Here is a 15711-nt window from a genome sequence, read left to right on the forward strand (position 1 = left end):
GTGTCTGACACACAGTAACTTCTCCATCAGTACCTCCAACTGGAATGCAACACGTTACGATGCCCTCAGTGGTTTGCGATCAGCACTCTAGAGAGAAACTGGGTAAGGATGCAATCCAGACGAGAACGATAAAAACGCAGGAGACAGAGGGAAACTAAGTCGTCGTGCCTTGCTTCTACCTGAGCGAGATGGTGGTTCTTAACCAAGAATATATAAGAATAAAACACAACAAAATATCTATGCCCAGGTTCCCATTGGCCTCTGGATTTTGTCTCTAGGGACTAAGGCCTACTCATGGGTGTTTGGGGAAAGTTTCCCCTGGGATTCTGAGGTGCACACTCTGGGTTAAGAACCCCCGGTGCACATCATGGCCCCAGCCTTGTGGCTGCCACCCTGGGGCCTGTGGGTGCTGGGTGTTCTGTGCAAGTGCCTGATCCAGAAGGCCAGGCCCCCACCCACCTCTGCTTCAACCTGAGGAAATCACCTTTCATGAGTCGGGATTTTTCTGGAAGCTCTTTCTGTGACCTAGAAATTATCACCATCCTAGGGGCCAGCCACTCTCAGGGACACAGGCTTTGGGGTCATCTTGCACTCACTGTTTCAGCCGCTTGCCAAGCTCTTTGGTGTGTTCCTCCAGGCCAGGAATTGTCTTCTTCCTCGTGATCCTCCACGGTCAGACCTGGGGTTGACACGGAAGCCCTGAGAAAAGAGTGATGAATGCACAGGCAGCGAATCATCTGCCTTGTCAAATGATTCGCTGCAAAATGACACACGATGTGGGCAGCCTCCGCTTAACTCTCAGCTCAGTCTCACAACAAGGCAGAGATGTCCCTGAGCCATGTCAGACGCATGTGGGGGGAAGATGGAGGAGGTCAGCGCTGACGGCTCTGCTCGGTGGCCTCTGCTGGGTGGGGAGAGCAGGAGCCCTAAGAATATGGGTGAGATCACCCCTGGAAGCCAGTTACACACAAAGAACGGGGTTCTTAAGTATCAGTGGTCACAGAGAACTTGATAACAGTCGACTGCAGTTTCCCAGGCATCTCAGTATTTACATCCTAGCATTTCAATGCGGCAGGACTAAAATGTCCTTTGGCCTCCATTGCTCATGGAATATAGTCCAAATGCTGGGATTAACATGAAGACATGTCTTGCCTCCCATCCCACTCTCATATAGTCTACATTCCAGGAAGAATAGAATAGAACTTGGGGGATTTCCCTGCACCTTTTTTTTTTGGAGGGTGGGCGCTTTTTAGGGCTGCACCTGCGGCATATGGAAGTTCCCAGGGTAGGGGTCGAATCAGAGCTGCAGCTGCCAGCCTACACCACAGCCACAGCAACGCCAGCTCCGAGCCACGTCTGCAACCTTCACCACAGCTCACGACAACACCGGATCCTTAACCCACTGAGCGAGGCCAGGGATTGAACCTTCTACCTCATGATTCCTAGATGGCGTTGCAACACGCTGAGCCAGGACAGGAACTCCTCCTGTACTTTTTTGATGTCTTGCCTTTGCTGAAGCTGTCCCCTCCACCTGGATTCCAGCCTCTGACACTTTCTAAACCACCACACTCCTCATCCTTCAAGGTTCAACCCAAATGTTCCCTCTTCCATGGTAGCATCCAGACCTCTCCCCAGCAACCGGTTGCTTAAATGTCTATTACATTCCACCTGCATCTCACTTAGCCTCATCTGAACTGAACCTGGGACCAGACATTATCGCCATCCTAGGGACCAGCCAGGGCTTTATCCAGGCTCTCAGGGAAACAGACTTTGGGGTCCTCTTCAATTCACTGTTTCAGCCTATTGCCACCCTATTCGGAGCCTTCCTCCAGGCTAGGAATCGTCTTCTTCATCTGTGGCTTTGGTGTCTGAGGAGGTCCTGAAACCCATCCCACCATGGCTACCACGGGATGACTGAATTCAGAAAGGCCACTGCTATCCTCACTTTTTCTGGCATATTTTCCCCTTAATATTCTGTCAGCCTTTGTAAGGCTTCATACAGAAGGAACTCATTGAGTTTCGAGATAGATTCTTTGTTGCTCGTAAATCTGACTCCATCTGGCAGGACCATGAGGGCAGCACAGGAAGACTTCAGGACTCAGATTCAGACCAAGGTCAGATCTGACGCTGACCTGAGAGGCTCCTGGACACTGTCCTCTTGATTATGAATTATTTCCTCATGTTCTTATTTTTCTATAGGGAAAGGCAATGAAAACAGAAAAAAATGCACTATATATCAACTGATAGTTTATGAAGTATTTTTACATATTTCCTCCCCTTTGGTGTCACCGCAACCTCCAAAGTAATTACTGAAACTCAGAAAGGTAATGGTAGGACCTTGAATTCGTAGCTCCTTCATTCTTCCAAGAGAGAGATTTTCCATAAGGTGAGAGAAGACAGAAACGAACCAGGGAGCCCTCTCAAACACAGCATTGACTGTAAAAATGTTATGTGTGTCTCGTGTCTGTTAAAACCTCAACTTCTTTCTTTCATGCCTCATTTCCTTCTCCAGGCTCACTCACTTCCTGGGTGGTCATTTTTTTCCTTCCGGTGAACAGTGCCTTGAACCCAATCCTCTACACTCTCACAACCAGCTTTTTCAAGGACACGTTGAAACAGCTGCTGCACAACCAGCGGAGGAAATCGATTTTCAAAACGAAAAAAAAAAGTTTGTCCACGTCCATTGTGTGGACCGATGACTCCTCTTCACTTAAACGCGGGGTTTTGAACAAAATACCCCTCGGGGACAATATAGTGAAACCACTTTCCTAGCAGTGGTTTTGGAGCCCTGGATTCCAATGGATTGCCTAAACCAAGCACAGCATTTGGAAGATGACATCTGCCAGGCTTCTTTAGCGACAGCGAACCTTCCCGCACTGGGAGCACAGCAGGACAGCGTCGGGCACTGCCTCCCACGGCCGCGGCCCTGTGTACCAGCGGTGCTGAGAGCTGTCACTCACGTGCCTGAAATGCACACAGTAGGCTGATAGGCAGCTGATCTCCAGCTCGTCAACACAGCCAACCTACCAGCAGGTGCCTCACATTGGCGCTGCATGGTCTGCTTTTAAATTGACTTGCGCGCTCTGTGGAATAAAGACAGTCACGGCATCTAATCCTAGTGTGGCCATAATGGCATAAGCCTAACCTCGCTTTCCTTGCTTCTTCAATGTCTCATGAAATATCAGCATCCTGCGGAACTGGTGGGAAAGGTTTCTGAGATGTCCACTCACCTCGAGCCCTGCCCCGTGGAGGCCCGTGGAGTAGCAGCTTTGAAAGCAGAACAAGGTTTTAAGGCTCACATACGACCTGAGAGGCATGCTGACCAGGCACCTGGTACCATTCGCCTTTTAGGCTTGTACTTGATGTCAGATGAGCTGAGATCTTGAGATACCTTCCTTAAGACTGCCTGTGCTGCAAAGGAAAACTACGCCACCTGCCAAAAACTAACACATTTTAAAGTGTGATTTCTTTAGAGCGGTCTTGCTATTGCTGGCAAGTTCTGCCTTCACAGAACGCAGATGAGAAGTGTTAAAGGGGATTTAAGAATACTGGACTCAAGATAAATCCTGTTGTTTTTTTTATTTAAAAAAAGGCCAGTAAGTTCGGATTCGTTTTTTTGAACATGGCAAGTACTTGTGAAGGCCTGGACATGTTTTTATACTGAAAGTTTATATGTGAAAAAGAAGAATCGGGTAAATAAAATTATATTTTGCATTTGTCTGTACATTATTTTCAGTTCAGCAAAGACCCCGGAGGGGCCTTGCTGACCGTCTCCCGTGTTTCTCCCGGTAGAGCAGAGAACTAGAAACAAACCCAGCCCCTCCGGTAACAAGACCCCGCTCGCATTTTCCTTTCTCTCCTCCCCTTTCCTAAAGCGTGAAGCAGTAACTTCATTTCTTCACGCTTCCCTCTGTTCGGAGTTCTTTTAACGAGATCAAGTGTAAGCAGCTGGCTGGGAACCCCAGATCGCCTCCTGTTGCTTAGGAAATGAGATGCCCTTTTATCCAGCCGCATCCCGGAAAGAAAGCCTCCCGGGCCTTATGCATCACTGCTGTTTCGGTCATTTATCTGTTATCACGTAATATTGACTAAAACTGTCACTCGACTTCCTTTATTCTGATCAAGTGAGATATTTCTCTCTCTCTTCCTTTCTTGTGCTTTTTTAGGGCCGTACCCAAGGCATAGGGAAGTTCCCAGGCCAGGGGTCAAAACGGAGCTACAGCTGCCGGCCTGCACCACAGCCACAACAACGAGGGATCTGAGCCTCATCCTCGACCCACACGACAACCCACAGCAGCGCCAGATCCTCAACCCACTGAGCGAGACCAGGGATCGAACCCACATCCTCATGGATCCTAGTCGGGCCCGTTCACTGCTGAGCCATGAAGGGAACTCAGAGATGTTTCTTATGTCAGTGGAGTCTTTCCACTCTTAGTCTGGAAATGTTGTTCTTTCCCATTGACTAGGCTGCTTTTGTCCTTGGACTTTCCACCTCTCCTCATCTTGTCCCCTCACCGTGATTAGTTGCTTCCCAACTTGTCTATTTTATTAAATGTCCTTTTCTGGTCCTTGATCATCGTATGATTTATTTCCTAATATACTTCCCAACGTCAGAAGCATATATAAGGAACAGATCCTGAGCCTAGGGTAGTTCAGTCTTAGGACACACACGTGTCTTCCAGTTTCCCATTCTCAATAGGCGTCAGGCGTGGCCAAGAACCGAGCATCCGGACGCTAGGAGTTCGTGAAGCGCTGCGCTCCTACTGCTGAGCTTTGGACGTGAGGAGACACACAAGGTCAGATGCAGCAGGGAACCTGGCAGCATATTTCACGGAAAACTGGAAGCTGTGTCTTGGTCCGCAGCGTGCCAACAAATAATATAAAATTGAATTCTGATAGCTTAGTGAGCTTCAGTCTTATTCTGTACTGCTATATAAATAGAAAACAATCAGAAATATGTTTGATTTTAGCAAATAATAGCCTTTATCTGGACTGGGTGAAGTCTTTTGTGTTGGGTCAGAGGACTTGTTTTCTAAATCCAGTATTTCTGGGTGGTTATGAAAATACCACCTCTGTGAGCCATTTTCCATGACGATACAAGCGTCAATTCAACATCCCTGCAGAATGTAAGAGGCCGGAGACTGGGCCGTCTCTGAGTAGGAGACGGTGAGGGCACATGACCCCACCCACATCCTACTGTGCCTTTTTGTAAGAGGGATAGCTCGTCTTGAAAAGAAAAGATACCCTAAAAAATCTATGTGGCACCTCAGACAAGAGGATAAAGACTGTGGCTTATCTGTACTGGATTATAGCCAAGCTTTTCTACCTCACTTTGTTTTAGTCGTACATTTTATTTCTAATTAAAGTGAACCTAGTTTATGTCCATCACAGTTGCTGAAATAGCTTCTTATTGGTCAGGGTTTAAGTAAAATTAGGCATATCTGAGCTTTTGTAATGTTTTGTTTTGTTTTTCTGTTTTTCAGGGCTGCAGCCATGGCATATGGAGGTTCCCAGGCCAGGGGTCGAATCAGAGCTACATCTGCTGGCCTACCCCACAGCCACAGAAACTCAGGATCCAAGCCTCATCTGCGACCTACACCACAGCTCATGGCAACACCATATCCTTAACCCACTGAGTGAGGCCAGGGATTGAACCCACAACCTCATAGTTCCTAGTCAGACTCATTTCCTCTGAACCACGATGGGAACTGCTGTCTGAGCTTTTGTATAAGTAGCAGTATCACCTTTCCCCAACCCCATCTTGCACCCTAATTCTGCAGTTTATCTGGTCTCTGTAGAATCAAGGAGCCACAGAAGCAGACCTATCTCCCCACTGTTCATCTCTTAAAGATGACTCCATTGGCAGAGCAAGTTAATATTTGGTCATTTACTACATACCCACGCATGCCACATTTTTGAGGTTTTATCTCACTCAAGGTGACTCTGCACTCTGCTTTACCATCGTCAAGTTCATAAGCAATGCAGAGATCCAGAGAATGCACGTGTTAGAAGTGAGAGATGGTAACGATTTCATATCATTCATAGGCATCCTATTGTTTCCTCCAAGGGAGTCTGAAGGAAACATATCTTCCAAAATTAACAAGCAATACACGTCAGACATATTTCTTTTTAGTTTTTGCAGTGTGACATAAATGGACATATGGTTCAGTTTAATAAACAGCCTTAGGCAACTTTACTCGAGAAACAAAACATTATGGGTAAGTATTTGTGTTTTTCTATTTCCTTATCCTGGTGAACAAGAAAGAGAGGGTGGTGACAGAGCTCTGCCTTGATATGTATGTTTATCTATGTATCTGTTTATATGTCAGTTGTCAGACACCTTGTTTATGAAAGATAGAAGAGGAATATTTAATAATGATGTTTATTTCTAAATGAGGAAAATGAAAGGAAATTAGATGATTCTCCTTTTAAAAGGCTTTTCAGTGTAAGATCTCAAAGTCCTTGAGAGATATTTCCCAAAACCCTGTAAGCTAATTGAAACCTAGTACTCAGTGTGTTTTACTATACTCGTCCTCAGAATAGTTCTCCGCAGGACACATGCAGACGAAAGAAATTGCAAATGAAGACATAGAACAAAAAAAAAAAACGAAGCCAAGGGACAAAATCACCCATCCTGGAGTAGGGATCCGCTGCTGTGTGAACAGCCTGGCCCAAGCCAGGGGGACACCTCCCACCCCTAGGACCTGGCTAACTCACAACTACTTTATATGCCAGAAGAAATTATTTCTGGACTGCCTGGGTGCTGGTAAAACTTTCCCTGGTTTAGCGAGTCTCTGAATTCATGGTGTGAGGGCGTTTAATGTAGGTTTTGTAATGGAAGGCATATACTTTCTTGCTAAAGAAAGCACACATTTAAGGTAAGGAAATAGAATGTCAGAAGTGAGGGGGCTGGCGCTGTAGTCCTAACTCAGCCATCAACGACTTGCAAGACCTCAGACGCGTATCTTTAAATCTCTTTCATTCTCTGTGAGTGACTTTTTTTTTTTTTTTAAGATTTTATCACATACACTGATATCTTGTCCCATTTCTGGGTAGATCTATTGTGTGGCTTAAGACAATTACTGAAGGTCAGGGTGGATTAAAAATCCAAAAATTTACATTCAAAAGTTTAAGGATCATTCAAATCTCCATTTCCTGTTTCCCAGGAAGAATCAGAGCACGAGGATTCAGAAATCCACTCCTTCCAGTGGGTTTCCTTCCAGGAGGCTTCTATTCTGGAAAGAATTCTGAAGCAAATCCTCAGACAGTGAAGCATTTCGAAGACGCAGGAGCTTACAACTATACAGAAGTGAGTAAAGCATTCGGTGGCCTATTGCTGGTAAAATCCAGGACTGCAGAGATCAGGGTCATTAACAAGCAAGCATCTTAACTTCACATCATCAAAGTGCACAAATAGGTGTATTGTCACCTGCGCCATCCTCTAAAACAGACACAGATATCCAGCACCTATGACTGGGTATGTTCCTGGGAAAAGTGTTGTTAGGATAGAGAGGCAATGCTGTGTCTAAGGTCCCCGTGGAACCAGCAGAGAGCAGGTGGTTCTTGATCCAGGATGGATCTCCGTCTCTAACTTGGCACTGTTAGCCTCCCTCCCCTTATTGCCAGCCTCTCCCACTCTCTGCTGGCTCTTTCTCTTCAACTCAGAACTCAGAATTCTCACTGCTAAGACAGCCCTACTACTGTCCTATACCCTCCTGTAGCATCTGTCTTATTCTCACCTTCTCTTTAGAGCTAAACATTTTGGAAGAATGATAAACTCTTGGTCGTCAGCATCTTTCCTCCTATGACTTCTCGACAACTGACTTCCACCCTCACCATGCCCCTGAGCTGCCCTTGTGCCCATCGGATCCCTAGGTGGTGTGTATGAGAAACTGATGTAAATGGTACATCAATTATACCGCGATGAAAATAAAGAAGTAATGAATTGCTTAATGTGTTTTCATGGAAGTAGGGTGGATTTACAGTGTTTCAGGTGTACGGAGTCTCTGGCTCTTCCATCACTTCCTGCTCAGAAAGAGTCATCAGGCCACAGGAGAGGGAAGCATGGGGTGTGTGTGTGTGGAATCTGGCCTCTTCGGCAGCTACCGAAGAGGCCAGATGATGTCATCTGGAAGTGTGGGTGATTTACTCCCCTTTGAATGGACTTTGTCCATCGGAGAGAAGAGAAAGGCGGGCAGCAGGTCAATTTCCACTTGTCCTCTTCCGGTGGGTGGTTCCTAGGAATGCTTTCCCCAGTAGCCTATCCAGAGACACCCACGTGCCTAAGTGGGTCCACCTGCTCAGAAGCCAGCTGTCTCTCTTCTTGGCTTGGAGAGAGAGCCATGGCACTCACACACTCCCTGCACTGCTCCTCATCCTTCCCATCCTCCCATCCAGCCTCATCACTCTAGGATTGGCTTGCTAGTAAAGCATTAGCTCTTAAGCCTTGCTTCAGTCTCTGATTTTTCTACGACATACAGGCTAAGACTTCCTACAAGCCGGCAATTCAACTTGCAGATGTTCCTCCTAGAGAAGTGGCTGTACCGGGGCGCGTTGCTGCACAGAGAGGAGGGCAAAGGTGTTGAGTGCTACAGTGTGTATTCAGTGTCTGTATTAGTGCAAAAGCAGGAAGTCTAAATGTCCTGCAGGATGAGAATGGATAAACTATGGCTTATGAAATAAATTAATTATTTATTAATGTAGATGTAGACCCGCGATGTAGGTCACAGCTATAGCTTGATCCGCGTTGCTGTGGCTGTGGTATAGGCCTGCAGCTATAGCTCCGATTCCACCCCTGGTCCGGGAACTTCCATAGACCACAAGTGTGGGTATAAAAAGAAGAAAAAATAGAGAAATGTCAAGAACCTAATACTACTGAAAACAAAGTTATAAAAGATAGTGTACAATATATCATTTATACAAAATTTTAAAACACACTGTATCCCTTATAGATCTAATACATGAGAACAATAGTCTGCAATTTTGAAAAAGGATTTATCTCTGGGAAAGAGAAAAAAATTTAACCTGTCCTTAACATTTTTTTTTAAAAGACCTGAAGCAAATATCACTAATGTGATGATTTGTTTAATTTTGCCAGTGTGTGCATTGTTTTTTCAGTTATACTGGTGTGTAAACTTCTCTGTGGTTCCACTGTATTTTCCAATTAAAATTTAAATGGCTCAAGCCCTTATCCTGTGTATCGCAGTGTTAGAATGTCCAGAAGTCTCTGCAAAGTTTCTTTGATTTTTCAGGAGATTCACAGTTGGCCAAGTCAGTTCCTGTCCGGTGAGGACTTTCCTTCTCCCCTGATCCCAGCCCTGGGCCTCCTCTGGCCTCGACTGTCTGGACCACAGGCCTCTGCCTTCCTCGATAGGATGCTGCCACCCACACACTTGCAGAGCAGAGGGATGCTGCAGAGAGGGTCATGTTATCCCTCAACTCCGAGCATCATGAACAACACGGGGGTACCGTGCACAGGCTTATAGATGAAGGTAATGAAGACAGACTTAAGTTCAGTTTAAAAAAAAAAACAACAGCTGAACTCTGTTCTCAAAGCTCATTCAGCCGTTTCCATCTCTACCCGTAGGCCCAATCTTCTCTACCTCTGGGTCTTTTCTCTACACGTGTACACACCTCTCCGGCACCCCGACTGCCAGCCTTCTATCCCCTAAATCCTCTTAATGCCTTCTTCAAAATCGTTTTGGTTTTTCACCCTGCCCTAAACTGAGTTTCAAGCCTGCCTTCGCTTATCCAAAATCAGAATCCACACTGTTAAACAAAGGGCCTTCTATTTAGGGTCTCCTCCCTTTGGCTGCACAAAACAAAAGGAAAAGCTTTGAAATTATAGGCTTTCTTTTAGTATGAACAAATTTTATGAAACAGCTTTCCCCAACAAGTCTTTCTGAAGACGGAAGGAAAAGAGTATGAAAATTCACTTTGCATCTGTCCAGAATAAATCTTCCAGGAGTGGTGGCCCTTTCCCAGTCCCCCACCCACAGTTTATCCAGTGAAGTCCCCTGTGCGTATATACAAGTGCTGAAATCCCTGAAATCTAGGTTCACATAGTATAGGGGAGAATAATTCTCTGTACCTTAGTTGATATTGAAGAAATGTCTGTATTATGATTCAGCTTTAGAATGACTATCTATTAGTATAATGGCTTACATGTGTATAGCCTTCTACCATTTACAAGGAACTTTATATATATATATATATATATATTTTAATTTTTTCCATTATAGCTGGTTTACAGTGTTCTGTCAATTTGCTACTGTGCAGCATGGTAACCCAGTTACACGTACATGTACACATTCTATTTTCTCACATTATCATGCTCCATCATAAGTGACCAGACAGAGTTCCCAGTGCTACACAGCGGGATCTCATTGCTAATCCATTCCAAAGGCAATAATCTGCATCTATTAAGCCCAAGCACCCCATCCATCCCACTCGCCCCCCCCCTTGGCAACCACAAGTCTATTCTCCAAGTCCATGATTTTCTTTTTGGTGGAAAGTTTCATTTGCACCATATATGAGGTTCCAAATATAAGTGTATCATATGCTATTTGTCTTTTTCTTTCTGGCTTACTTCACTCAGTATGAGAGTCTCTAGTTCCATCCATGTTGCTGCAAATGGCATGGTTTTGTTCTTTTTTATTGCTGAATAGTATTCCATTGTGTATACATACTACATCTTCCTAATCCAATCATCTGTTGATGGACATTTGGGTTGTCTCCATGTCTTGGCTATTGTGAATAGTGCTGCAATGAACATGCGGGTACATGTGTTTTTTTTCAAGGCAAGTTTTGTCCGGATATATGCCTGAGAGTGGGATTGCTCGGTCATATGGTAGTTCTATGTACAGACTTCTAAGGTACCTCCATAATGTTCTCCATGGTGATTGTACCAGCTTACATTCCCACCAACAGTGCAGGAGGATTCCCTTTTCTCCACAACCCCTCCAGCATTTGTTATTTGTGGACGTATTAATGATGGCCATTGTGACTGGTGTGAGATGGTATCTCATGGTAGTTTTGATTTGCATTTTTCTATTAATCAGTGATGTTGAGCATTTTTTCATGTGCTTGTTGGCCATCTGTAAATCTTCTTTGGAGAAATGTCTATTCAGGTCTTTTGCCCATTTTTCAGTTGGGCTGATGGTTTTTTGCTGTTGAGTTGTATAAGTTGTTTGTATATTTTAGAGATTTAGCCCTTGTCAGTTGCATCATTTACAAGGAACTTTTATATAGAAGATACACATACGGAGACATGAGCAATTTTTAGCAGAACTGAAATTAAAGAGTCTTCTCGACTCATCCTTTCCACTCTACCAAGCTGTATCTAATCTTATGTCAGCAAGAGAAGATTAGATTAGCATAAGAGTACTATAGAAAGGATAAAGTGAAAAGGAAAATAAAAGATTGCAGGAAGAATTCATTTGTAAGCTTAAGCTTTGGTGGATAAATGGTTATGTAGAACAATGGCTAATACACAGTGGGTGCTTAATGATCTGTTGAATGAATGAATGAAATGTGTACGTCCTTGGCTGCCTGAAATCACTATCTCGTTATCCAGAATGGCCCAAGGGTTTTAATGGTTGAAATGGCACCATCCAGGATGGCGGGAGATGTGTTTGTATGTGTGATATATGTCTCCAGGTTCCCCATTTGTATTACTCTCTTCCTCCCTACTCATTGTACCCAAAGCCACATTAGAAAGTTTAGATTGTCAATATACAAGAAAACGTACTCAGAAATATAAACACCCTACCTAAAGAAAGGCACTGAGATTCAGATAAGATTTTTTTCACAACTTCATTACCTACAGAAGAGGGCACCTTTTGTGTAATCTTCAGTGAAACCAGACGTCCTTCAAGCAGAGGGCACGTGTGACACCCTTCTTCCCAGTGCTGAAAATGAATGCGGCTATGCAGAACACAGTGGTGACAGGAAGTGAAGGAAAACTCCAGACTTTGATTCACAAGAGGGGGAGTATTTGCTCAGATAACAGAACCCATCAGAGAATAGACCTTGGGAGAGACCTTCCCAGTGGCTGAGCAAATAGAGTTTTATTCAGCAGCGTTTGCTTCAGAGAGTAAGAGAAGAGAGAAGGGACTCAACGAGAAAGAGTGGGGATGAGGTTTTAAACCCCTGATACAAATCCTGCAGTCAGGTTGAAGCACACTGGAGAATTTAGAACATTAACCAAAATGGAAGCAATGTCTATTTAGCAAGAGTACAGAATGTTATTATGTCACCTGCAAAGCACCTTTGAGAGAGAAAAGAGGTCTCTGCATCAAACTACAGTGATCCCTGAGTGGGTCCCTGGTCTATATCCATGAGAGGCTTATAAAACACTGCCAAATACTGAACCTGTCTGATTGTGCTGAATTAACAACCACCATATGATCCAGCAATCTCACCCCTATGCTTGTATCTGGAGAAAACCATAATTTGAAAAGTTATATGCACTCCAGTGCTCACTGCAGCACTATTTACAGTAACCAAGACATGGAAGCAACCTAAATATCCGTCCATAGAGGAATGGATAAAGAAGATGTGGTGCATATATAAAATGTCATATTACTCAGCCATAAGAAAGCATGAAATAATGCCATTTGCAGCAACACGGATGGACCTCGAACTATCATCCTAAATGAAGTAAGTCAGAGAAAGACAAAAACCATAAAATATCACTCACATGTGGGAATTTAAAAAATAATACACACGAACTTATTTACAAAACAGAAACAGACTCACGGACTGTGAAAACAATCTTATGGGGACCAAAGGATAAGGGTGGTGGGGATGGATTAGAGGTTTGGGAGTGTCGAAGGCGCACTTCTGTATGTGGAATGGAAGATCCGTGGGGACCAGCTGTAGAGCCCAGGGAACTCTATTCAGTATTCTGTGAGTATACGGGACTGGCTGTGTGGATATGTCCAGCTAAATCGCTGTGCTGTAAGCGGAAGCAAACACAACACTGTACATCAGCTACAATAAAAATACTTTCTAAAGGAGTCACACATCTTAAGTGAACATGAATCAGACGAAACAAAATTCCATTGACAATACAGTTTTATTTATTTATTTATTTTTATTTTTTAAATTTTTTTGCTTTTTGCTTTTTAGGGCCACACCCACAGCATATGGAGGTTCCCAGGCTCAGGGTCCAGTTGGAGCTACAGCTACCGGCCTACGCCATAGCTCATGGCAAGGCCAGTTCCTTAATGCTGAGCAAGGCCAGGGATCGAACCTGCAACCTCATGGTTCCTAGCTGGATTCGCCTCTGCTGCAGCACCACGATGGGAACTCCCTCAATGCAATTTTGAATCAGCAGGTATTGGAGATTCATGTTAGGAGTTAAAGATTTTGGAATAGCCTCTAGCCAAGGAGGTCACGTCTTTCCTGGGGGTGGACCATGGAAGTAAACATAGCTTTCCTCCACTTCCACAGGGGCTGGCCGGCTTCATTTGCCAGATCTCTTCCCCGGCTCTACAAACCTGAACCCACTGCTGGGGCCCAAGGGGCTCTCTCTCTGGGCAGCTGTGGTGCTGGGAAAGCCACAAACTGGTGGTTTGTTTTCTTTTCAACAATGTAATTAGTATTATACAAACTAAATTATGGCAACACTGAAAGAAACTTACCAAAAAAAAAAAAAAAGAAAGAAAGAAAAAAGAAAGAGAAAAGCACCCATACTCTCACCATGTTAACATAACGTGATTTTCATTTATTTATTTTCTGGCCCTTATGATGTTAATATGTATGTTTTCCATCATTACAAACCCAGCACGCATACAATTATATTATGCTATTTTTCTTTTGCAAGATTGTAGCATTTTTTCAGGTCACCCAGTTTTCGTAATAGTTAATTTTTCTGTATGGAGATGCTTGATTTTCCGTTGAGGTGTTAATCCTAATTGATTTAACCACTTCCCTGCTGTGAAACTTTTTGGTTCTTCCCAAATGTGTTCATTCATTCAGAAGGCATGGTGTGCCTTTTACAGGCCAGCCACTGTACTAGACATTAGAGACATAAGCCGTCCCTGCTCTAGACAAATTCAGGGGAAGAAAGATGGGGTCACTGAAGGGGGCTTGGATCCAGAGCTCCCCATGGCATTGGTCCTGCATCCCAGCTCAGCTAGCCCTCTGCCTAATGTGCTTCCTCCCTCTTTCTTCTGCAGGTGCCAATCCAGAGAGTACACCCTAATAATAAGTCTCCTGAACCGTAAACTCTTGTCTCAGAGTCTGCTTTCTGAAAACAGTGACCTGTGAAATGCCATGAAAGACAGATAGGGTTGCAAGACCCTTGGGTAGAAATGGAACATAAAGCTCACACCGGGCATCAGAAGACCTAGTTGAAGTCCAGGATCAGCCACAGAGAGGCAGTGTGATCTCGAACAAGCCTCTTTCTGTCTTGAACCCCAAGGGTTTGTAAGACAGGAATCATTCCTCTCCATCTGTCTCACGGGGTTATGGTCATGAGGGCTTAATATGTGTCCTGAGAAAACACTCTCCAGAATGTAAGACAATAGATAATTTATTATTGAGTTATAATAATTATTTGATATAATTTATCATTCAGGGGTTCTGGAGTTGTTCTTTTCTTGGCCCATTGCCCAAGTGCATCCTTTTCAGCGTTAAACCCTTCAGATGGCTCTAGAAAAATATTCCCCTGGGCTATTCTCAGAAGTCACTGGAACGAACTCTTTAAGGCTCACAGAGAGATGTAAAAAAATCAAGAACTCTGGGTGAATGTCAAAGTATTCTGCACATTTATAACAAACATTTCTAAATATTTTATAACTACAGACCCAGGAAACCTGTAGTCTTGGGTATAAATGAACACACAAGGGAGTTCAAAGTAGACATTTAGGAATGGATATAAAGGAGATACGTGGGCCCCAAGTCGTGGGAATGTATGGAAGTTAGGGAGCGGAGATCTTATGGGGAGGGGGTGCATTGCTAATGTTTCAGCCCGGCCTGACTAGAGAGCTTTGTAAGTACACTTTGGTTCATTTTTCTTTCTTTCTTTCTGATCAGTGGTGACAAAAAGCAGCAGTTTCCTGGGAGAAGCACAGCTGCCCTCTAGATGAGGGGAGGAAGAGCAGAAACCATGCAAGAGAGATGACAGACAGTCTGGGAAGTACAACGGGACCAATGGAGATGCCAGGACGGTAAGCAGTAAAGCCCGAAGAGGAGGAGCTGGGCAGGTGCCACCGCTAACAACCCCACGCAGCTCCTGATCTCAGGGCGCCTGAAGCGTAAAACCCAATGTGGCAAACCTGTGCTTTGTCCTTATGAATTGGCAAATATAAGGCCCATATCACTCATGTTCCCCCGAGGTCCTGACTTTCCAACATGATGCAAAACAAGTCACTTATTCATTCGGTGAAATAAATGGACTGGAAAATGAGGCAAAGGATGGGGAGGCAGATTTCACCAGCTTCTGCATATTCCAAAATGGTCTTTACGGCTGCCTTCCACTTGGAGGTAGCACGTGCATGTGGTTGAAAGAGAGATTCCTTTTTTTTTTTTCCTCCTGTCAGGCTATTTGGGTAGTTGTGCTTCCCATGACTAATGTACAGGCATAGGAGTTAAATCTGCTCAGTTTCGCCTGTCTAGTTTTTAAGCGTGTACCCTTTTAGCAACTGTCCCCCTCTCTCTTTCTGGTTCAGGGCAACCACTTGTCTACTCTTAGTTCCTATGAGT

The 15711-nt window shown here is 44.4% G+C and overlaps 1 protein-coding gene across 2 annotated transcripts in view; it reads left to right on the plus strand.

The window, feature by feature from the left end:
* Nucleotides 1-3713, plus strand: part of RXFP2 (relaxin/insulin like family peptide receptor 2) — a 54124-nt gene extending 50411 nt beyond the window's left edge. Inside the window, exon 18 of one of the 2 annotated variants that reach the window (XM_021065555.1) lies at nucleotides 2513-3713. In XM_021065555.1, the coding sequence (XP_020921214.1) occupies nucleotides 2513-2772 (260 nt within the window). In that variant the 3' untranslated portion in view covers nucleotides 2773-3713. Of the gene's footprint in view, nucleotides 1-30; nucleotides 1244-2512 lie in introns of those variants that run through there. The other variant, XM_021065556.1, reaches the window with a different exon arrangement.

This window comes from Sus scrofa, chromosome 11, assembly GCF_000003025.6.
Source record: "Sus scrofa isolate TJ Tabasco breed Duroc chromosome 11, Sscrofa11.1, whole genome shotgun sequence".
Taxonomy (NCBI): domain Eukaryota; kingdom Metazoa; phylum Chordata; class Mammalia; order Artiodactyla; family Suidae; genus Sus; species Sus scrofa.